Source organism: Nymphalis io, chromosome 17 (assembly GCF_905147045.1).
Source record: "Nymphalis io chromosome 17, ilAglIoxx1.1, whole genome shotgun sequence".
Taxonomy (NCBI): Eukaryota; Metazoa; Arthropoda; class Insecta; order Lepidoptera; family Nymphalidae; genus Nymphalis; species Nymphalis io.
Genome location: NC_065904.1, coordinates 4842573 through 4860802, shown reverse-complemented (window position 1 = coordinate 4860802; position 18230 = coordinate 4842573). Strand labels below are relative to the sequence as shown.

General features: G+C 33.2%; 1 protein-coding gene across 3 annotated transcripts in view; it reads left to right on the top strand.

Annotated features, from left to right (window-relative positions):
* Positions 1-17101, top strand: part of LOC126775079 (membralin) — a 106041-nt gene extending 88940 nt beyond the window's left edge. For all 3 annotated transcript variants that reach the window (XM_050496831.1, XM_050496830.1, XM_050496832.1), the window contains exons 10-11: positions 10670-10769; positions 15892-17101. In XM_050496831.1, the coding sequence (XP_050352788.1) occupies positions 10670-10769; positions 15892-16635 (844 nt within the window). In that variant the 3' untranslated portion in view covers positions 16636-17101. The remainder of the gene's footprint in view (positions 1-10669; positions 10770-15891) is intronic.
* Positions 17102-18230: the final 1129 nt, after the last annotated feature.

Here is an 18230-nt window from a genome sequence, read left to right as displayed (position 1 = left end):
TTATTCTTCTCATTTCCAATAAAAAGAAAACAACCATTTTGATATTTTCTTTCAAAGAGGACGGGTCATACTTACAGTTCGATCTCCCATGTGTTCTTGTGTTCTTTCGATCTTAGATCTTCCATGGTGTGTTCCATTCGTAGATATTGGCACCGTCGGAAAAAAATCCTCTTAATGTCAATGGACCACCAACCATGGCAGCTGAAATGTTATGTTCTTTGTGCCTGAATTTATAACGATTCAGACCGAAACAGCATTACAAGGTATTGCAATTTAGCGGTAGAATAAGTTAGTGAACCTACACAAAGTCCCTATCATCAGTATTAATGATTTATTTAAATACGTTTTTATTATTTTCTACAGGCATTTACTACTTTACTACTTTTCTTTTGTGAATACATATTTATATAGATAATAACACCCAGACTCAGGACAAACAGACATGTTCAGGCACACAAATGTCTGTCCTGGGTGGGAATTGTTCCCACAACCTTCGGCGTGAAAGGCAAGTATGTACCAACCAACCCCAACAGGCTCGTCAAACATTGTTATGAGTCTCGACTAACATAAGTATTACTCCGTTTTATAAAATAAAAAAATAATAATACAATGTTATATTACCTACGCTCACATCATATACATCGGTGAAATGCTACGTAATATATAATTTTATGTAGGTACTGTAGTGAATAAAGTATTCATATTAAAATGGACAGTACTAAAAATATATATAACAAAGGCCCATGCAATCGAGACCTATATTAAATAACTTTATATCCCACCGGCCGTGTTTATTGATAGAATGAAGTGGAGTAGTTCATCAATTACGTTAATTAAATTCACGTTTCAATAAACTGTCACTGTATCGATTACCTTAAACAAGACCTCTTGTATAACGTTGATAATATGTTTTTTCAAACGTTAATTATGACTTTATTCATTTTACTTGTGTTATTTTATTTATGTTTTAAAAAAATAAAACACAATCAAAATATGTTAAGTAAGCTTGAAAATGTGATTCCATCATTATCTATCTTATGTGTGAGTGAAGTAGTTTAATTAAAGAAAGAAATATGGCAAATAACAAAAATGAAATTATGTTTGTAATGTACCATACATTTACTTTTTTTTATTGTGCGTATACATAGATAACATAATGACCATAGTTAATATTGTATTTCAAATATAAATTATGACTTTATGGAACAGAACTTTAAAACAAGAAGTCAGGGTTTTGTAAGTGTTTGAAACTTAGCAAGCGAATTAAGGCAACAATAGTAAACAATATGGGTATCGGCTCCCGACCGATCTCGGTGAAACTTTGTCGTTCGAAACAGTGGAGAATAGGTCCCGGTTTGGAAACTTGTGGAACTCTTTGCAACAGGCTTCCTTTTGACAAGTCGAGCGTCGGGTCACGCTTTTCACACTCGCTCGACTTGAGTTTGAATCGCGGCGTCGATAGGGACTCTTAACTCCTTCAATTGACTTTTGAGTATGACTGTATACGTGACTTAAATGACCTTTCATTTATAACATTCATGAAACTTATGAATAACCTGCGAGACGATTTAATATGCAATAATAAAATGTTAAATTTTAAAGAAATCGTGTTGTAATATTATATGCCGGATATACTATGTGAAATATTTAAAAAAAATTAACAACTTTACCTATAATCTTGGGGGTGATTAGTTAAACAAAACTTTTCCTCTTTTTTCGAATGTCACCTCAATATATTTTTTTTTGGGAAACAAACAGTACATTCATTCTTAAAACTATGATATTAATATTATCACACATACCAGTCAAGTTCCCAAGTATAACTAAAACATAATTGGAGTAGAACAAACTAATAATAATAATACAAAAAACAATAGAGAAGTGGAAATTTAAATTAATGAATTAGAATTTATTAGCTCTGACAAAAACTTCCTAAAGTTTGCGATTGATTCAGTAAATAAATCAATACTGGAAAATTTAGTGTTATATTCCTTACAAACTCTATGAAAGGAGGAATTTGGCGTATAATTAGTTTTTAAAAAGGACAAACTAAACAAAGCATTTTTCCGAGTACGTACATTAGGACACCTGGAACGTAAGCAATATATAATCCTTAATTAATTTGAACAACTTCGAGAAGGAAGCCGATCGAAGAATTTGCTTGGGATGGGCAGCATTTGGCAACCTTCGTCAAGTCCTCAAGTCGTCTATACCGCAATGTTTGAAGACGAAAGTCTTCAACCAATGCGTCTTACCTGCCATGACATACGGTGCCGAAACGTGGACACTAACTGCGGGACTAGTCCACAAATTCAAAGTCGCTCGGCGTACTATGGAGCGAGCTATGCTCGGAGTATCTTTGAAGGATAAGATCAGAAATGAGATTATCCGGAAAAGAACCGGAGTCACCGACATAGCTTGCAAATTAGCAGGCTGAAGTGGCAGTGGGCTGGTCACGTATGTCGTAGGACCGATGGCCGTTGGAGCAGACGAGTCCTAGAGTGGAGACCGCGAATCGGCAAGCGCAGCGTAGGGCGCCCTCCAGCCAGGTGGACCGACGACCTTAAGAAGGTGGCGGGCACCAACTGGATGCGGAAGGCGGAGGACAGGGAGCTTTGGCGCACCTTGGGAGAGGCCTATGTTCAGCAGTGGACAACGATTGGCTGTTGATTGATTGATTGATTGAATTTGAACATACGTGTTGATATAAATAGAGGAATAAGTGTTTTACTACACACCGCAACAGCCTGTGAATGTCCCTCTCCCTTTTTTGAGGAGAAGGTTTGGAGCTTATTCCACCACGCTGCTCCAATGCGGGTTGGTAGAATACACATGTGGCAGGATTTCAATGAAATTGGACACATGCCGGTTTCCTCACGATGTTTTCCTTTACCGTCAAGCACGATATGAATTATAATCACAAATTAAGCACATGAAAATTCAGTGGTGCTTACCCGGGTTTGAACCCACGATCATCGGTTAAGATTCACGCGTTCGAATCACTGGGCCATCTCGGCTTTTTTGTTATATAATAATAAACTATGACGTATTGGTTTAACATTCAAAAGAAGACCCAGAATTGTTCAACTAATCAATCACCCGTATGTTAGTATTCTTTGATCAAAATTATATAATACCTTACAGCAATTATGTTAATTTTGTAGTGTTTTGCAAATACATTTGTGTATATTTGTTTTGAACCATAAAACGAATACATTTAAAAAACTAATTAATATGTGTTTGCTGGGTTTCATTACTGATGGTTCACTTCCTTAAACCAAGTATCAGTAAAGTATATTAATTAAGTTTTATTAAAAATTATATTTATTTTCTCTAAGTAAATGTCAAGGATTATAATATCAATGTCAATGTATAATGTCAATGTTGCACTAACTGAAGTTCATACCGGTAGTAGTCCGCGGACGCAGGCCGGAATGTCCACGGAATTTCATTTCGTTAGTGGCGCTCCCCGGGTTGCGGATTCCTGCGGTCGTCCGTGCCGTCTCCCATGGATCCTGACCGTTCATTCATATTGCTTCACGCTCAAACGCCTATAGTTCTATTCAACCTCTCATTCATTATATACTCCTCCCTTTACAACCCGGTTCATGGCTTCTGTTAATCCCGAAAATGTAATCATCTGTTTTTAAAAGCATGTAAACAACTCAAAAGAGTTTTCCTCATAAAAATGATTGAGTATTATAATAAATATTTTAAAACAAAATTTGTGTTAATAGCTTCATTGTAACCTAATTTAGGAAGAAATACAATTTTTAGCGATCCATTATGAGTAAAGTTGAAAGCCATGAAATATTCACAAAAGAAAATAGCACGTGAAATTCGTAACAGGCATTATGAGTTGTTTTTACTTTTAATCTTACACATACATACATGTGTGTACTGATACTCCGTTCAGATAAAGGTTTTTACCTTATTTATAAAAGAAAAAAAGTTTCATTACATAATTACCCGTGCTGTTAAGTAAATTACACTATATATACTAAGTGTTTTATTGTAAATTTGATGTTGTAATGAAAAGAAAAACTTAAGAACCTCATTGCAAATATATGTTATCGAAGAAGACTGTTGTTCCAGTATCGAACAAATAATATTCAAAGCGTCCTTCGATGCTTACAGCATTGTGGAACGTCTCGACGGCAGCTGAGCCGTAATATTGTGTTATACTTTATCGAATTTGCATGTTTTTACTGAATAACATTCCTTTGGCTCAGCCGAGATCAAAGGCCAAGGCGAAAGTGATTTCGCACTGAGTTAGTTCAACAAGATTCAGTTGCGCCCCTCCTCGTCGGCTTCTGAATAATTTTGATGTAATAAGGGAAATTGTAAATGGGCATTCGACTTTTGATATTTTATACGAACTTTGGTCACAGCACCTCTCCTCATTTTCCTTCACACATCGCCCGAGGCTCATTTTTTAGGGTGAAAAATATAAATATTAAAATGAAGTGTTTTATTTTTAATATTACCCATTAAGCAGAGACTAACGTTGACAGGCTTTAGTCTCTGTTTAATGTTATTTAATTATGATGATTATAAAAATAAAATATATATATAACCATAAAACCTTGCGTTATTTTGTTGAGGAGAATTAAAGTTTTTTGGGCATAATAATATATAGAAAACAATCTAGTCTACTTTTAAATAAAACATAATTTAAAATAAACTTCAAAGCAACGGTAAAAAAGATTAACCTATAACACCATTCCAGATCAATCGTCGCTCCTGCCGAGCGGTCGTCAATTTGTGACCCCATTTACATTTCTATTAAAACTGGAGCCCAATAAAATATTTATGTACGAAATAACATTAAGAAAACAGCGCTTGCTTCTTTTCTCAATGTATGTTTAATGCGTAGGTAGTGTTTGTTTGATGTCGCTTAAAGGCCCGACGCCTCGGAAGCGGCTTAGCAGTGGACAAGAGAATCACCTTTGCCGACTTCACTCCCTCTTTTTAAATTATTCCGGTAGCGATCTGTCCGTGAAATTGTTGCTTAAGAACTATTTTATGCAGTGGTCTTTTTATCTCTGTTGAAAATGTTTTACAAATAGCCTCTTGGAATACATTAGCGTGTCGTTCATTCTTTTGTTCGTCTTCCTCTTTTTTGGAGATTTAGAAAAATACAAGAGATAAACGATTTCTTACATTTTGTGCCATTTAAAATAATTCTTTGCGAATTTCGGAACGGAATTTCTAGTCATGCGAAGAATATAAAAAAGTTTTTTGTAAGGATTTGTTTTTTTATAGGTGTACAGTTTTCACAAAAATATTAATCCAATAGGCATATAACCATTACTTCGTAAAGGTTTTTTATATTATAATTTAGTGTAAATATTTATTTTTATATTATATTACTAGCTCGTAATGACAATTTAACATATAAAAAAAGATTGTTCCTACTCGTCTCACGCGCCTTGTATTGTACGTGCTTCAAAAACTTTCATATAATATGGCACTAACAAGTATTAAAAATGTGACGACAAATTTGTCAAAATTGAAAATTTCTTATTATTCTCATACTTACAGTTTTAAGATTTAAATTAAAAATGGAAAACTCAATTTCGTGCTTCGACTCGACGATTTATTTGTGCCATAATTGCAATCCTTATGAAAATAGATAAAAATAATATCAAAATTTAAATCGATTGATTTTCACCGCTTAAGATCAATGAATAGGTAATAAAATTTCTAGAGCGTGTACTTTAAGATGAGACAGGAAATAAAACAAAGGTGTACTTAATCATTCTATGCTTTCAACCCAATGCCTTTTTATTGACGATATCTCGTTACAATAATGAACTCTTTCTTAAAATGATTTTGTATTCTCAGCTACTTTTGATGGCTTCAAATCAGACATAACTAAATTATTTGGTAATTTTTGTGTACCAAGCTATATTCATCCTCGATGTTGTTTTTATGTAATAAATTCTTTTATTCAATATCGCAATTGTGTCTCTTTATATATACATATATTTTTATAAAGATTCTAAAACATTTATTTTCCGAGTAAACATCATTATCACTGCACGACATTCAATTTTATCAATGCATCCCGTAATGAACAAAAGGTCTCAATATATATTGAATTGTCGCAATGAATGGTGAGTAATGAACTAATCTTACGAAATAAGAATACAACTGAATATACCAGTATAAGTTAGTTAAGCTAGAAATTATTCAACGTATTATAAAAAAAGTCTACTGAAACAAAAATGCATTTTGATATTTAAAACATAATATGAAATGTTTGTCCATATTTATCACGAACGTTATGTAACATGCCGAGCGTGTATTTGATCCGTATGCTTTTACACTTATTGATTTCGAAGCATCAGTACACGTGGGGCATGTTTATACGGTATTATGCGAGCACACGGGATACGTCGGATTAATCTCGAACTAATTAGCGACTGTTGTGTTCCGTGCTCAGTCCTCATGTTAACATTCAAATACGTTTGTGCGCGTTTGTACGTGCGCGGCTTAATTATAATTAACCTGCTACGGTTTTCGACTTGTTAATGTTTGTGTTAAGATTACGTTAAGCTTTAAACGTTGGTCTACGGATGATTGTTAACCGCGAATTTTAGATTACGATATTAATCTCTATATCGTAACTGGTAATGGGTATTACGTTTCTTTAAAATTAGTTCGATTTTCAAAAATATTTTGATAAAAGTACATAAAAATTGCAAAAAAATACATTTGAAATTCAAATTTAGATAAGGCGCTTAAAATATTAAATGCTACTTATTTCTCGTACTTGTATGAATATTGATATATAAAATACGTATTTTTAAATCTCTCGTCTAATTGGCATCAAAATTCTGTAAAGAAATCACACCCACACAATAAGCGTAAGGACTTGCCTACCGACAAAGAGCGTCTCACAAAAGAGCATCCCTTTACACTCGCATCGACAAGAGAAATGTTGTATCTCAGTGAATATCGATTTCAAATAAAATTGCAACCTTTTCAGATAACGAGGTGATATTTCCCCTTTTCAGGGGCTTGTCGCCTCGTACATTGGGAATTTATACACCGAAATAAGGAGATAACGAAGCTAATGGTTGAACCGTGGAATGTGCGAATTGGCCTCGCGACGCTCGTGAGAGGCGATGCTTTTTTGTCGAGAATGTATACTTCATTCCGTTTAGAGATTCCTATAATATAAATATTATTTCTTTCTATGTAATGTTATTTAATTAAGTTGAAAACGCCACTTTCTGGCGGCCGAAAAGAAACGATCTCTTTTATAATTCAAAATATTGATGATCAATTATGTTAATTAGATTACATAATAATCCAAGAGTATTTCATACAATAAATTCGTCTCATTCTTTGAAATATTTTTCTGACACACGTGTATTCAAAAACTGTAGAAGTTTGCCCACCAGTGTGATATATCGAGAGACTGCCTCATAAAATAATTTTAATACGTCAAATAAGTAAGTCAGTTTTATTTGGATTAGAAGTGAAACTTAACAAACAGTGCTTTGTATCTTTTAGTGTAATGAAGTACACGACTCATTTATAATGATTACGTATAAGCAATAATTATGTCCGTTATTAATACATATGTACTTATTCAGTAGTACTATAACTACGATGGATCCTCTTCGCGACTTGTCTCTAGTAATAATTTATATCATTAGTCAGAGTAATCAGTCTCACATAGCTCCCTTTGACGATAGGGGCATCAGCTTTAGTTTTGAACTCGTATACCTATGTTCACAAACGAAATGCTAAATTAAATGTGTGTTATAATTATATCATTTAAAAATACAACGCATGTTAATTGTTGATTTAATATTTCTTTTATATGTTTAATAATAGTAATAATACACTATTTATTTATAAATTATCTAACTAACATTACTTTTGGTTGTAAAGTTTTTGTAACATACATACATTATTTATGCATGTTAACAAAATGAACTTGAAATGATCACCTTAAATGTTACGTGAAAATATTTATCAAATATGATGAACGTGTTGCTTGTACATATTAGTTTGGTTTGCCTCAACCATTTTGGCGCCGCTGCAATCGGCGCTGCAGCCTGTTGCAGTAGCTTAACGATGAGTTGGAGACACATATGTTATCACGGTACATAATGATGTTAACTATAATCATTAAATTTTATTGACACTAAAAAAATCACTTAAACAAGGAACGATTTACATTTTATTTCAATAAAATTACTCTCATGCTCGCATTATTAAGTTTTTTTTTTTTATTTAAAGTACAATTTTGCTAATGCTTATTTACAATAAAATTTCAACGTGAAGAATCTTGAAAATATTTTCTTATACGTGAAGTATTGGTTCTGTTCACCCTTGTCCACCCCGCGGCCCGAGCTACTTGTTGCTTCCAGTTACAAGGCAAGCTTGCTCTTCGATATCTCGACGCTGGTCTTTCATGACACTTCTTATTTATTATAAGGATCTACATACATATATCCTCGACTTTATTTGCTTTGAATATGGGTATAGAGTTATTTTAACTTTATTAAAAAATATTTTGTTTGGTTAGTTGAATAAACGTTGTGTATTGGGTGAATAGTTTTAACATACATTTGTCTGTTTCCGTCATCATTAATTTGACATTAGAAAGAAGAAGATAGTAGAATTCTTTAAGTTCACACTAAGTGTTGTGTCGAACATATTAGAGAGAGAGAAGAGAAATTTTTTTAAAGTTCCATTTTATTAAAGCCGTGTATATCGGAGCCTAGATGCAATACCCATAATATACTATTATTGGAAATTATTTTTATATTTAATTTAGCATTTGTGGGTTTTAATACCATGTATGCAATATTTCAGGCTTTTGTTATGCTATTTAAAAAATCCTACGGCATTTTTTTGTTGAGAACGGAACTTCTTTATGGCAAATTTAAGATTTTATTTTATTACGCTTCGAATTTCGTATCTGTTATTTGGTAATAACACTGTTTTAATTCGGTTCAGTAATAATACTGTGAAAAATTCTTCTCAAGTATAGCGATTACGTGTTTATTGAAGTGAATTGTCAAAAATTGTACAAAAACGACGAAAAAGATACATTTGATCGATATTATAGAACAATAGCTAATAAATATTTGATTTGTTAAAAGTTTTGGACAGTAATAGGGCTTAATAGTGAAAATTTTTGTCAATTCTACCGCATTAACCACGTTGGTTAAAATAACTAATATTTTTTTTATAGTTCACGGTTACATACAGTTTCTGTTACAAATATATTTTAGTATGTAAGTGTATAAATTAATGCTGATACTATAAACTAATATTTTATACTACAAATAAATTTTAATGATAATAAAAATTAAACAAACACAATTTCCATTATCACGTCTGTAAAAAGTATTGTGAATACTGGTGATGGGGAAAGTCGTCATACATTTTTATAGTTATATGTTGTCACTGTTTAAACAAATAGATTGTTATCTGACAAAAATATATAATAGTAGTAAGATCTTTGGATCTTAATTAGAAATTATCATAAGCTAGAATTTATATGAAACTAGTTTAAGTCTGCGGCTTTTATTGTCCGATGTCCTTGTCAGTACTCCTGTGAACGTATTATTATAAATATTTCATATTTATCGGTTATCGGTTAACAAAACCAACTCATTTTCGCATTTATAATATTAGTAATGAAATGATTGTATGTATTTTAAATCCGTAACAGCCTGTGAATGTCCCACTGCTGGGCTAAAGGCCTCCGCACCTCTTTTTGAGGAGAAGGTTTGGAGCTTATTCCACCACGCTGCTCCAATGCGGGTTGGTGGAATACACATGTGGCAGAATTTCAGTGAAATTAGACACATGCAGGTTTCCTCACGATGTTTTCCTTCACCGTCAAGCACGAGATGAATTATAATCACAAATTAAGCACATGAAAATTCAGTGGTGCTTGCCCGGGTTTGAACCCACGATCATCGGTTAAGATTCACGCGTTCTTACCACTAGGCCATCTCGGCTTTTATATTTTAAATAAAAGGTCTTAATTATGTTCGTTTAAGTTCGCTATAGAATCAATATTGTGAGCGGGTGAAAGTGCCTACTCATTCAAAAGTCGTTATTAAGTTTAAATATTTTTGATGTAGTATTTAATTTAATACAACCCGTTATATAACCCTTATTATTAGTGTATGAAAACGTAAGGTTCGTTTATTTATTTATGTAATATTATAATGAGCAAATTTGTATATACAATTATTTCGTGTAGTTATCTCGGAAACGGCTCTATAATAAATTTATTAGAGTCGAATAAAGCTCGATCGCCTAGGTTATCGATATTATAAAAGCAGACGGGAAATAGTCTATCAAATAGTCTATTAAATAGTCTAATGGTCAGTAATCACAATTAACCGTAGATATTGACAGTATAAATTTATAAACCACTCGCCATTAGGATCCAAGATTTTATGCCCATTGTGCTTGTTATTACACTGGCTCACTCGCCCTTCGAATTGTAACACATTAATTCAAATCAAATCTCAACGGTGTTTGTGGTAGAGTTTTCGGTAGTAGAATAACCAATCAACTGATCAACAATTTATAAGAAATATATATATATATATATATATATATATATTAATATTATTAAATCTTTGAATATAATTTTAATATGTTACAATTATATTGTCCACAGATTCTTCTACCTGTACCATTTTTCGTTTTACGCATACCATTACCGATTCAACGGGCAGTACAGCAGCTTAGCACTCGTCACCTCTTGGCTCTTTATACAAGTAAGTATTATTTCTTTTTATATCATTTATATATATAATATTGTAGCCCACCTAGCGTGGACCACCACGTATAGGAATTGGCGCCGTAGAAATATCGTCAATGCGACACCAAGCTTGAGAGCTGAGTAGTTAGATCCCTTGTGCCTGAAATTACACTGGCCCACTGACCCTTCAAACCGGAATACAGCAATATTAAGTAGTGCTTTTTAGCGATAGAATAATCTATGAATAGGCGAAACCTACACATACGTTATTTCACAAACAAGCTCTCTTGTCGTCACCAAGTATTTGACTGCTTGAAGATAACAAAAGTTGTTATTTAAAAATATACATTATAAATACAAAAAATGAAGCTAAAAGATACTAATGTATAAAAAAACGTATTTTAAAGAGTACAATTTCAATAACGCTATGATAAATCTTATTCGTTTGAGATTTGACACTAGAGATATAATATCTGGTTGCATAAACAGAACTTGATTTACCAGATAAAGTTCAGATCTCAAACAAACCATTTCGTCTTTTTTTATAAATGTTTCCATAGTTTGCTCGCTTCTAAAAGTATTACACCTTTTAGTAAATTCTCTGCGCTCCGTTTTAATCGAGCGCTTAGAATAAAATTTCATTAATCATATTACTTTGTTTATCTTCAAAATTACGAAGTGGTGCTGTTATTTACAATTGTAAACATAATTATGTCGGCCATTATTATATTCTTAAACAAAGTCGTTTCGAAAATGTAAAATATATAAAATAATCGAATGAATTGGTATTATTTTATTTATAAATACAAATATTTCAATTTAAAACAACACGGGCGAGTGTAAAACGCAGTTGCGTTTCATTACAACTCGTCGCTCGCGTCATGCTAGTGCTGTGTTTGCGCAGTCCACTTTGATGTCGGTCAGATGCCGCGGGGCAAGCTGTCCGCTTGACAAACTGTTTGTACAACTCGATATTAGCTCTTAAACAGGGATGCGGTTATTAATACAGCAATAAAAACAAAATAATTGCGCTTTTCATAGTTAACGTTGATTTACGCTCATTTCACAAAACTAACGGGATTTCACTTTGATTAACATTTTGTGGATAAAGTTTATTTAATAAATTTGTACTCTGATAATACTAATATAATGCTATACTATAAGTAAGTATATTGAAATCGTTTTGACGGACCATCGAAAGTCTTCTACTTTATATAATATTAAGAGAAATAACCGGATATTTATTTGTCAAAGACGCAACGAAATATTAAATAAATAGGATAGTGCTGACAGAGCAACAATGAGACGGGTCAGGGGTACGCCGGAGGGATCATGGACCGCGATGAGATTTTACGCACACAAGTACTATATATCCGCTTCGCGAGCCTCGTGGTTATTATTTTTAAACTAAAGGAGAAAGCCTCTTATCCTCAGAGCGTGGGCCCCGAGCATTTGTCAACAAATCACGTCCCCATACGTTATTATGACTTAGCACTCTTGACGCCCGTCACCTTACGAATTTCAACGTGACGTCGACGTAAAATTGAAGCTGAAATTTCCGCATTAAATTATTCAAGACTTTGATATGATATATCATTTGTTTGAATCGTTTTAAGTACTCATTGTTAATTTAAATTTTATAAACAAATATGTCCTAAATATGTTTGTTGTATAACACTTTGTTTAAGACTTTAGCTCAAATATAATGTAATAAATTCAAGACGAGCAAATTATTGAAGTATAAATAATATGACATGTTTCAGTCAATACATTGTATCGTTAAAGGCAGGAAAAAATTATCGTATAAAGAAACAAGCGGACAAACATTTGAGACGGGGAAGTGGGCATCGTTGCATGCCGGGAAGTAGTCGGGGGTCGATTTCCGGGGCGGAACTAATAACATGCCACGGACCCCGGTCGGTAGCTGACAGATATTGTATTCAGTTTAGAAAGCTATTTAAATAAACAAAGACTACTTTTATATTATAAAATAAAATGAATATGATCTATATTATGATATTGACTATTTACATTGATTTACTTTACATTCCAATGCTCAGAAAACTTCATAGTTTTAGCACTCTTTTCATTTTTGAGGTATTATTTATAATACAACCTTATAAATATACTTATTATTTATGATGGTAGTTACCCTACTTAAGCACAGATATAGTTCAATTAATTCTAAAAAGTCTATATGATCTCTGATAATACAGGTATCCATAATAAGATTTTTTTTAAAGGTGATATAACGTTAATGTCTTTTTTGTATATTTTTATACAATTTGGTATGATTATTTTTTATTTGTGACATTTAAAACAACCCGCCTTGAACAAGTTGTACCTGATGATAACTCGCTTTGGCCTATACACAAAATATTTTTAATCGGCTCACACACACATATAAAGTATTATTACTATTTAGGAGTAAAATGAAATGAAATGAAATGAATGAAAAGAAGGAGTAGAAGTCCAAACGGGTCCGCACCAACACTAGACACTACTTTAATGACATCCCATATCTCGCCTATAAATACGAAAAACATCCTGCTACAAGTTCCTTCAATAATTTCGCTTTGGCTTAAGTTTGCAGTCAATATGATTGATTATATTTAAGATATGTTAGTTGAAAGATAATTCATTTAAAAGTGCAGAATCTATAAATAGAGATATCTATATCTCAAGATTGAAAACTGAAAACATGAAAAATCTAAAAGTATAATCTTTTAAAAACAAGACACGGGCCACATTATATTTTAAAAAATATGTACACGTAAATAGAACTTAAATCATAATTAAAAATATTTAAAGAGCGATTTATTATTTGAATTATTAGATATATATTTAGCTGTACGATCCGTAAAGGGGAACGGCAAGCTCTGTCAGATTACAGGGCGAGGGACGTCGAAAAACGGGAAGGCTCTACGGAATGCAAAGTGGGGCTTATCTTATAATCATCGAGCGTGTCAACTTATTAATAAAAATCATATTTCATGCTCCCCGCTAGCGTCGACGCGACGAGCATACGCTTGAGACTCGCTACATTCATTTTAAAACCGGAACAAGTTGATAGTCACCAACACTATTTAAGTTTTTACAAGCTGCATACATATTTTATAAAGTCATTGAATCTTTCGTTAGAATAGTAAAGCGTTTGATATTAAACCTAAATGGCAAGGTTAAAATATGTAATACTAAACATAATTTAATGTCAATCTTTTTGCATAAAAGCATAGTTTTGTATCTATAAAAAATGTGTTCCGCGTTGTTATAATTGCTGGACTAAAACAGATTGTTTGGCTAATTTAAAGGAAGTCCTAAATAAACAAGGATAAGTTGTGATGAAAGCGCAGCGGAGTGGCGTAATCTTCGAGATATCTTGCTAATCGTAGTTTACACTTAGTTACACAAACTGCGGTATGCCCTTAACTAATACTTCCTCATAAAATTTACGTATACAATCACGCTCAGAGCGATCTATCAGAATATTATATTATGTTTAAGATGTGATGAAGTAAAACGTATAAGTTATAAGTCTTTATCGCAATTTCCTTTTGTCCTTAGAATTAGTTTAGAGATGTTTTTTAATATTGATTTATAATAAAAATTAAATATAGTTAGCAAAAATATATTCAATATGTGCTTAAGTTGCTATAAGAATATGTTATTATTATTACCTTAAAATAAAAACGATATCTTTTTAATAAAGCACTTCGAAATTCTTAGAATTTTATATTTTCTTTTATAATTCGTAAACAGTCTCTTTGTCTACGTCAGGATTAGTTAAATGAAAAGGATTTTTTTTTCGGAAGAATATCTCTCGTTGGTGGAAAGCTCAGAGCGTTGTCGTTCATTTGTTTTTTCTTTGCATTTTAAATCCAAAATAACTTCATTTTCGACAAAATTTTCTACCGTCTTGGCATAATCAACGCGCCGCCCGTAAAGAGTTTAAGACTATTTTGCAGGAAAAAAAAATTTACGATCACAAAGAGGTCTGGCCTCTTTTTGAAAAGTTTAGTCGTCTCTCGAGCTGTCTGTAGTCTTTGTTTCTAAGTGTCCTATAATTACAGTTGTGGAGGGTTACGCCCTCGCACTCAACGACCTGAGACGTATTTTCAGTCATTTATATACGCACGACCATGACGATGTTATGTAAATATAATATAAGCACATTATAACGTTTATGTATAGCAATATAAGCTTAAATATTACCAAAAGCCGACATAATCTGTTACAAATGATCTGAAAATTGATAAAGAGACATCGTTTTTTATTCACGTACCTTTCAAATATGGTTGAGGTAAATCTCAAAGCGGTTTTAATGAACGCATAAAAGGCTACCATCTCTCTCCATTAAATAACGTTCAAACGTTTGATCCTTTTTTATATTTGCCGTGGTGATGATCATCGAGCAGATTCCGTAGTCCATGTTAATTAAGGCGGCGTAGCATCCTAATTCCGCATCCTCTGGATCCGGCCAATGTCCACATAACATATCACGTCCCTCTTTATATTTTATATGCTAGCAATAAATTCATATGTACGTAAAGACTTAATGCCATTACAAAAGATAGGATAAAAAATTATATTTTATATTCGTAATGCCTGTAATAAATAATAATTGAATTACTTCAGCAAGTTTTACATTTACTTCGACACTAACACATTTTCAAGATGTCTTAAATACTCATTAATAACCCGTTACGTTCACCCGTAACTCAAAAAAAAAAAAATGAAAACGTAGGATTGAGAAAATATAATTTCAAATAAAAGTTGAGTCGGAGCGGTCACAAGTTTCTTAATTAAAACTTACGTTGGGTGTCGCGAGGGGAGGGTACTTTGACCCAGAAATAAATAAATAACGCAGGGACCATTCGTGACACTGTCACGAGTCGCTCATTTATTTGTCTAAGGGAGTTTGCTTCGACAGACGTGTCTCATAATGCGCCACAAATATCTGTAGTATCTACAGAGTCCGCTCCTCGCACACGGTTCTGTCTCGGCTTTTCTCTTTACCGTAAATTGATTGTTTTTTTCCACGTATTCCTTAAATATTATACATTCAAATAAACGTCACTGCAAATATATTCATATTTTCAATATTTTGAATAATAACATAAACAATTTCATTGTTTCAGCATTCAATGTTATACTTCTTCCATCACTACGAGCTTCCAGTGATACTACAGCAGGCGCAGTTACAACAGCTTCTTTTACGGACACATCATGGCATGGGTGGCATGATGGGCTTAGCCGGTATAGCTGCTTTAGCCAGTGGTGCTGCCTACCACGACGCTCCCGGTACTGGTACCCAGGCTACGCCACCCACTACGCAATCGACAACGCAAACTGTTCATAATACAGTTCAATCTACGACGCAAACGTCACCCTCCGTATCGACTGTCCAAACAAATACTACTCATACTGGAGAAGTGATATCTTCTCGCAGTACTTCACCAGATACAACAGCAACTGATACTACTACAACTACAGGAAATCCAAATGAAGAGCGCGCCGTAGCTGCTCAAGTTGCAGAAGTACTTACCAATAGAGAAAAGTCTCCAACAGTAACACCGGTCGAGGAAAAGGCTATAGAAATTGAAGAAATCAAAAGAAAGAAGTCAAATGACGACATTAAGACGATGCATAGTAGCAGCTCGGCTGCCGTAACACTTGATAGTGACGTAAAGTGTATTCCAAGTGGAGCTAACGACGACATTATGCATAAAAATAACTCTAAAATTGAGAGTTTAACCTTAGATCGTAGACGAAGAGAGACCATGGAGGTAAATGAAGACGATCCCCCTCCTGTTTCGAGCACAGCGACAACTGCGGTTACATTGGCTCCCAGAGCGTCCCCCGAGGCTGACGATTTAGACTAATAACATTCAAACTATGTACCTCTACGCTTTCGATAAAACATTCAGTTAATATTTCACTTAGATTTAAAATATTCAAAGTCATGGCCGTAAATATAGATTTATCGACTATTGTGAAGTAGATGGTACTTATTTCTAAAGGTACTTTTTAATTTAGGCTTGAAGATACTTTGACGTGATAGACAAGAATGAGAGATGTGTTTTGGACAATGCAAGGGATATTGTATTGTATTGAGTTTTTAGGCGGACGTTATGGGTAACTTCTCATATGCATTGGTGATTGTAGTTGTAAGTCATGGCTGCCATTACAGCGAGTGTAAATACCTATATGTCGATAAATATTTATTTGGATATTATTTTGTTGTATCAAGTTTTTGTTACATCGAATAGGCGTAGTGAGAGGTGCTGTAAGTCGGCGTATTCATTTCATTCAGTGATTTAGTTTATTGCAATAAATATTTTTGTTCAATATCGTGTATTATTTATTATATAAATAATAAATGGATATGACCTTTTTATCTTACATTTTAATATTCTAAGATATTTTATACGATATTATCGGGCCACATTCATGGATTTGTTATTAGAGTTTGAATAAATATTTCCTATTTATTTTCTCGTAATTATTTATTTCATACCAAATGTTCTACTTTTTGTCTAGTTTACTTGGATCCAGCTTTATGACTAATCCAATCACATCATGATAATAAGTGTGTATCTTAGGACCATTGCACACCACGTTTTTTTCTGCTACAGCGCGTCCGCATACTACAATTTTATGAACCGGTCAATAGGTAAATTGGTTGCGATAAAATTGTGTTCGCAGTGCGTTCAACTTGCGTGAAACGCGCGTCGACGGCGTCTGAAAAAAAAACGTAGGTAAAGGCCCTTAAACTGGGCTTAGAAATATGGCAACCTTAAAATTCATGCAATAGTTTTCACATAATGATATTTTTAGTAAAAAAAAGTTTTTTTTTTAATTTTTGAAATGTGTTACACAGTCGGATTTATTTAAATCATAATAATATATATAAATAAATAATGATCACTACGATCAACTCTTGGAATAAAACAATTTATACTCCAATTTCAGAATACATAATTGTGCTGCGAGCAATTAATTTTGTATTCTATTATTTTAAGAATATCACATATATCAACAAAACAAACAATTACAAATATTACAAATGCGAAAGTGAGTTTGTTTGTCTGTTACGGTTGCACACCAACTACTGAACCGATCGATCATGAAATTTTGCATACGCGTTGTCAGGTGTATAGAAATGGATATAGGATACCTAACATTTAGCTCCCTAGTGGTAACTAGTACTTCTATTTTCATAACAAGTAAACAAGTTTCTGTAAAATATAATTTGTTTTTGTTTTGCACCTCGGGTAACAACAAACAATCTGGTATTGTTCAGCATTAAGCCATTTTTTATTCTTTGATATTATAGTCAGGCTGACGGGAAATGGGCCATCTGATGTTAAGTGGTTACCACTGCCTATAGACATTGGCTATGTAAAAAATATTTGCCATTTCTTACATTCCCAATGTAAACCGATGATGTTATGTGCCTTGTGCCTGTAGTTACACT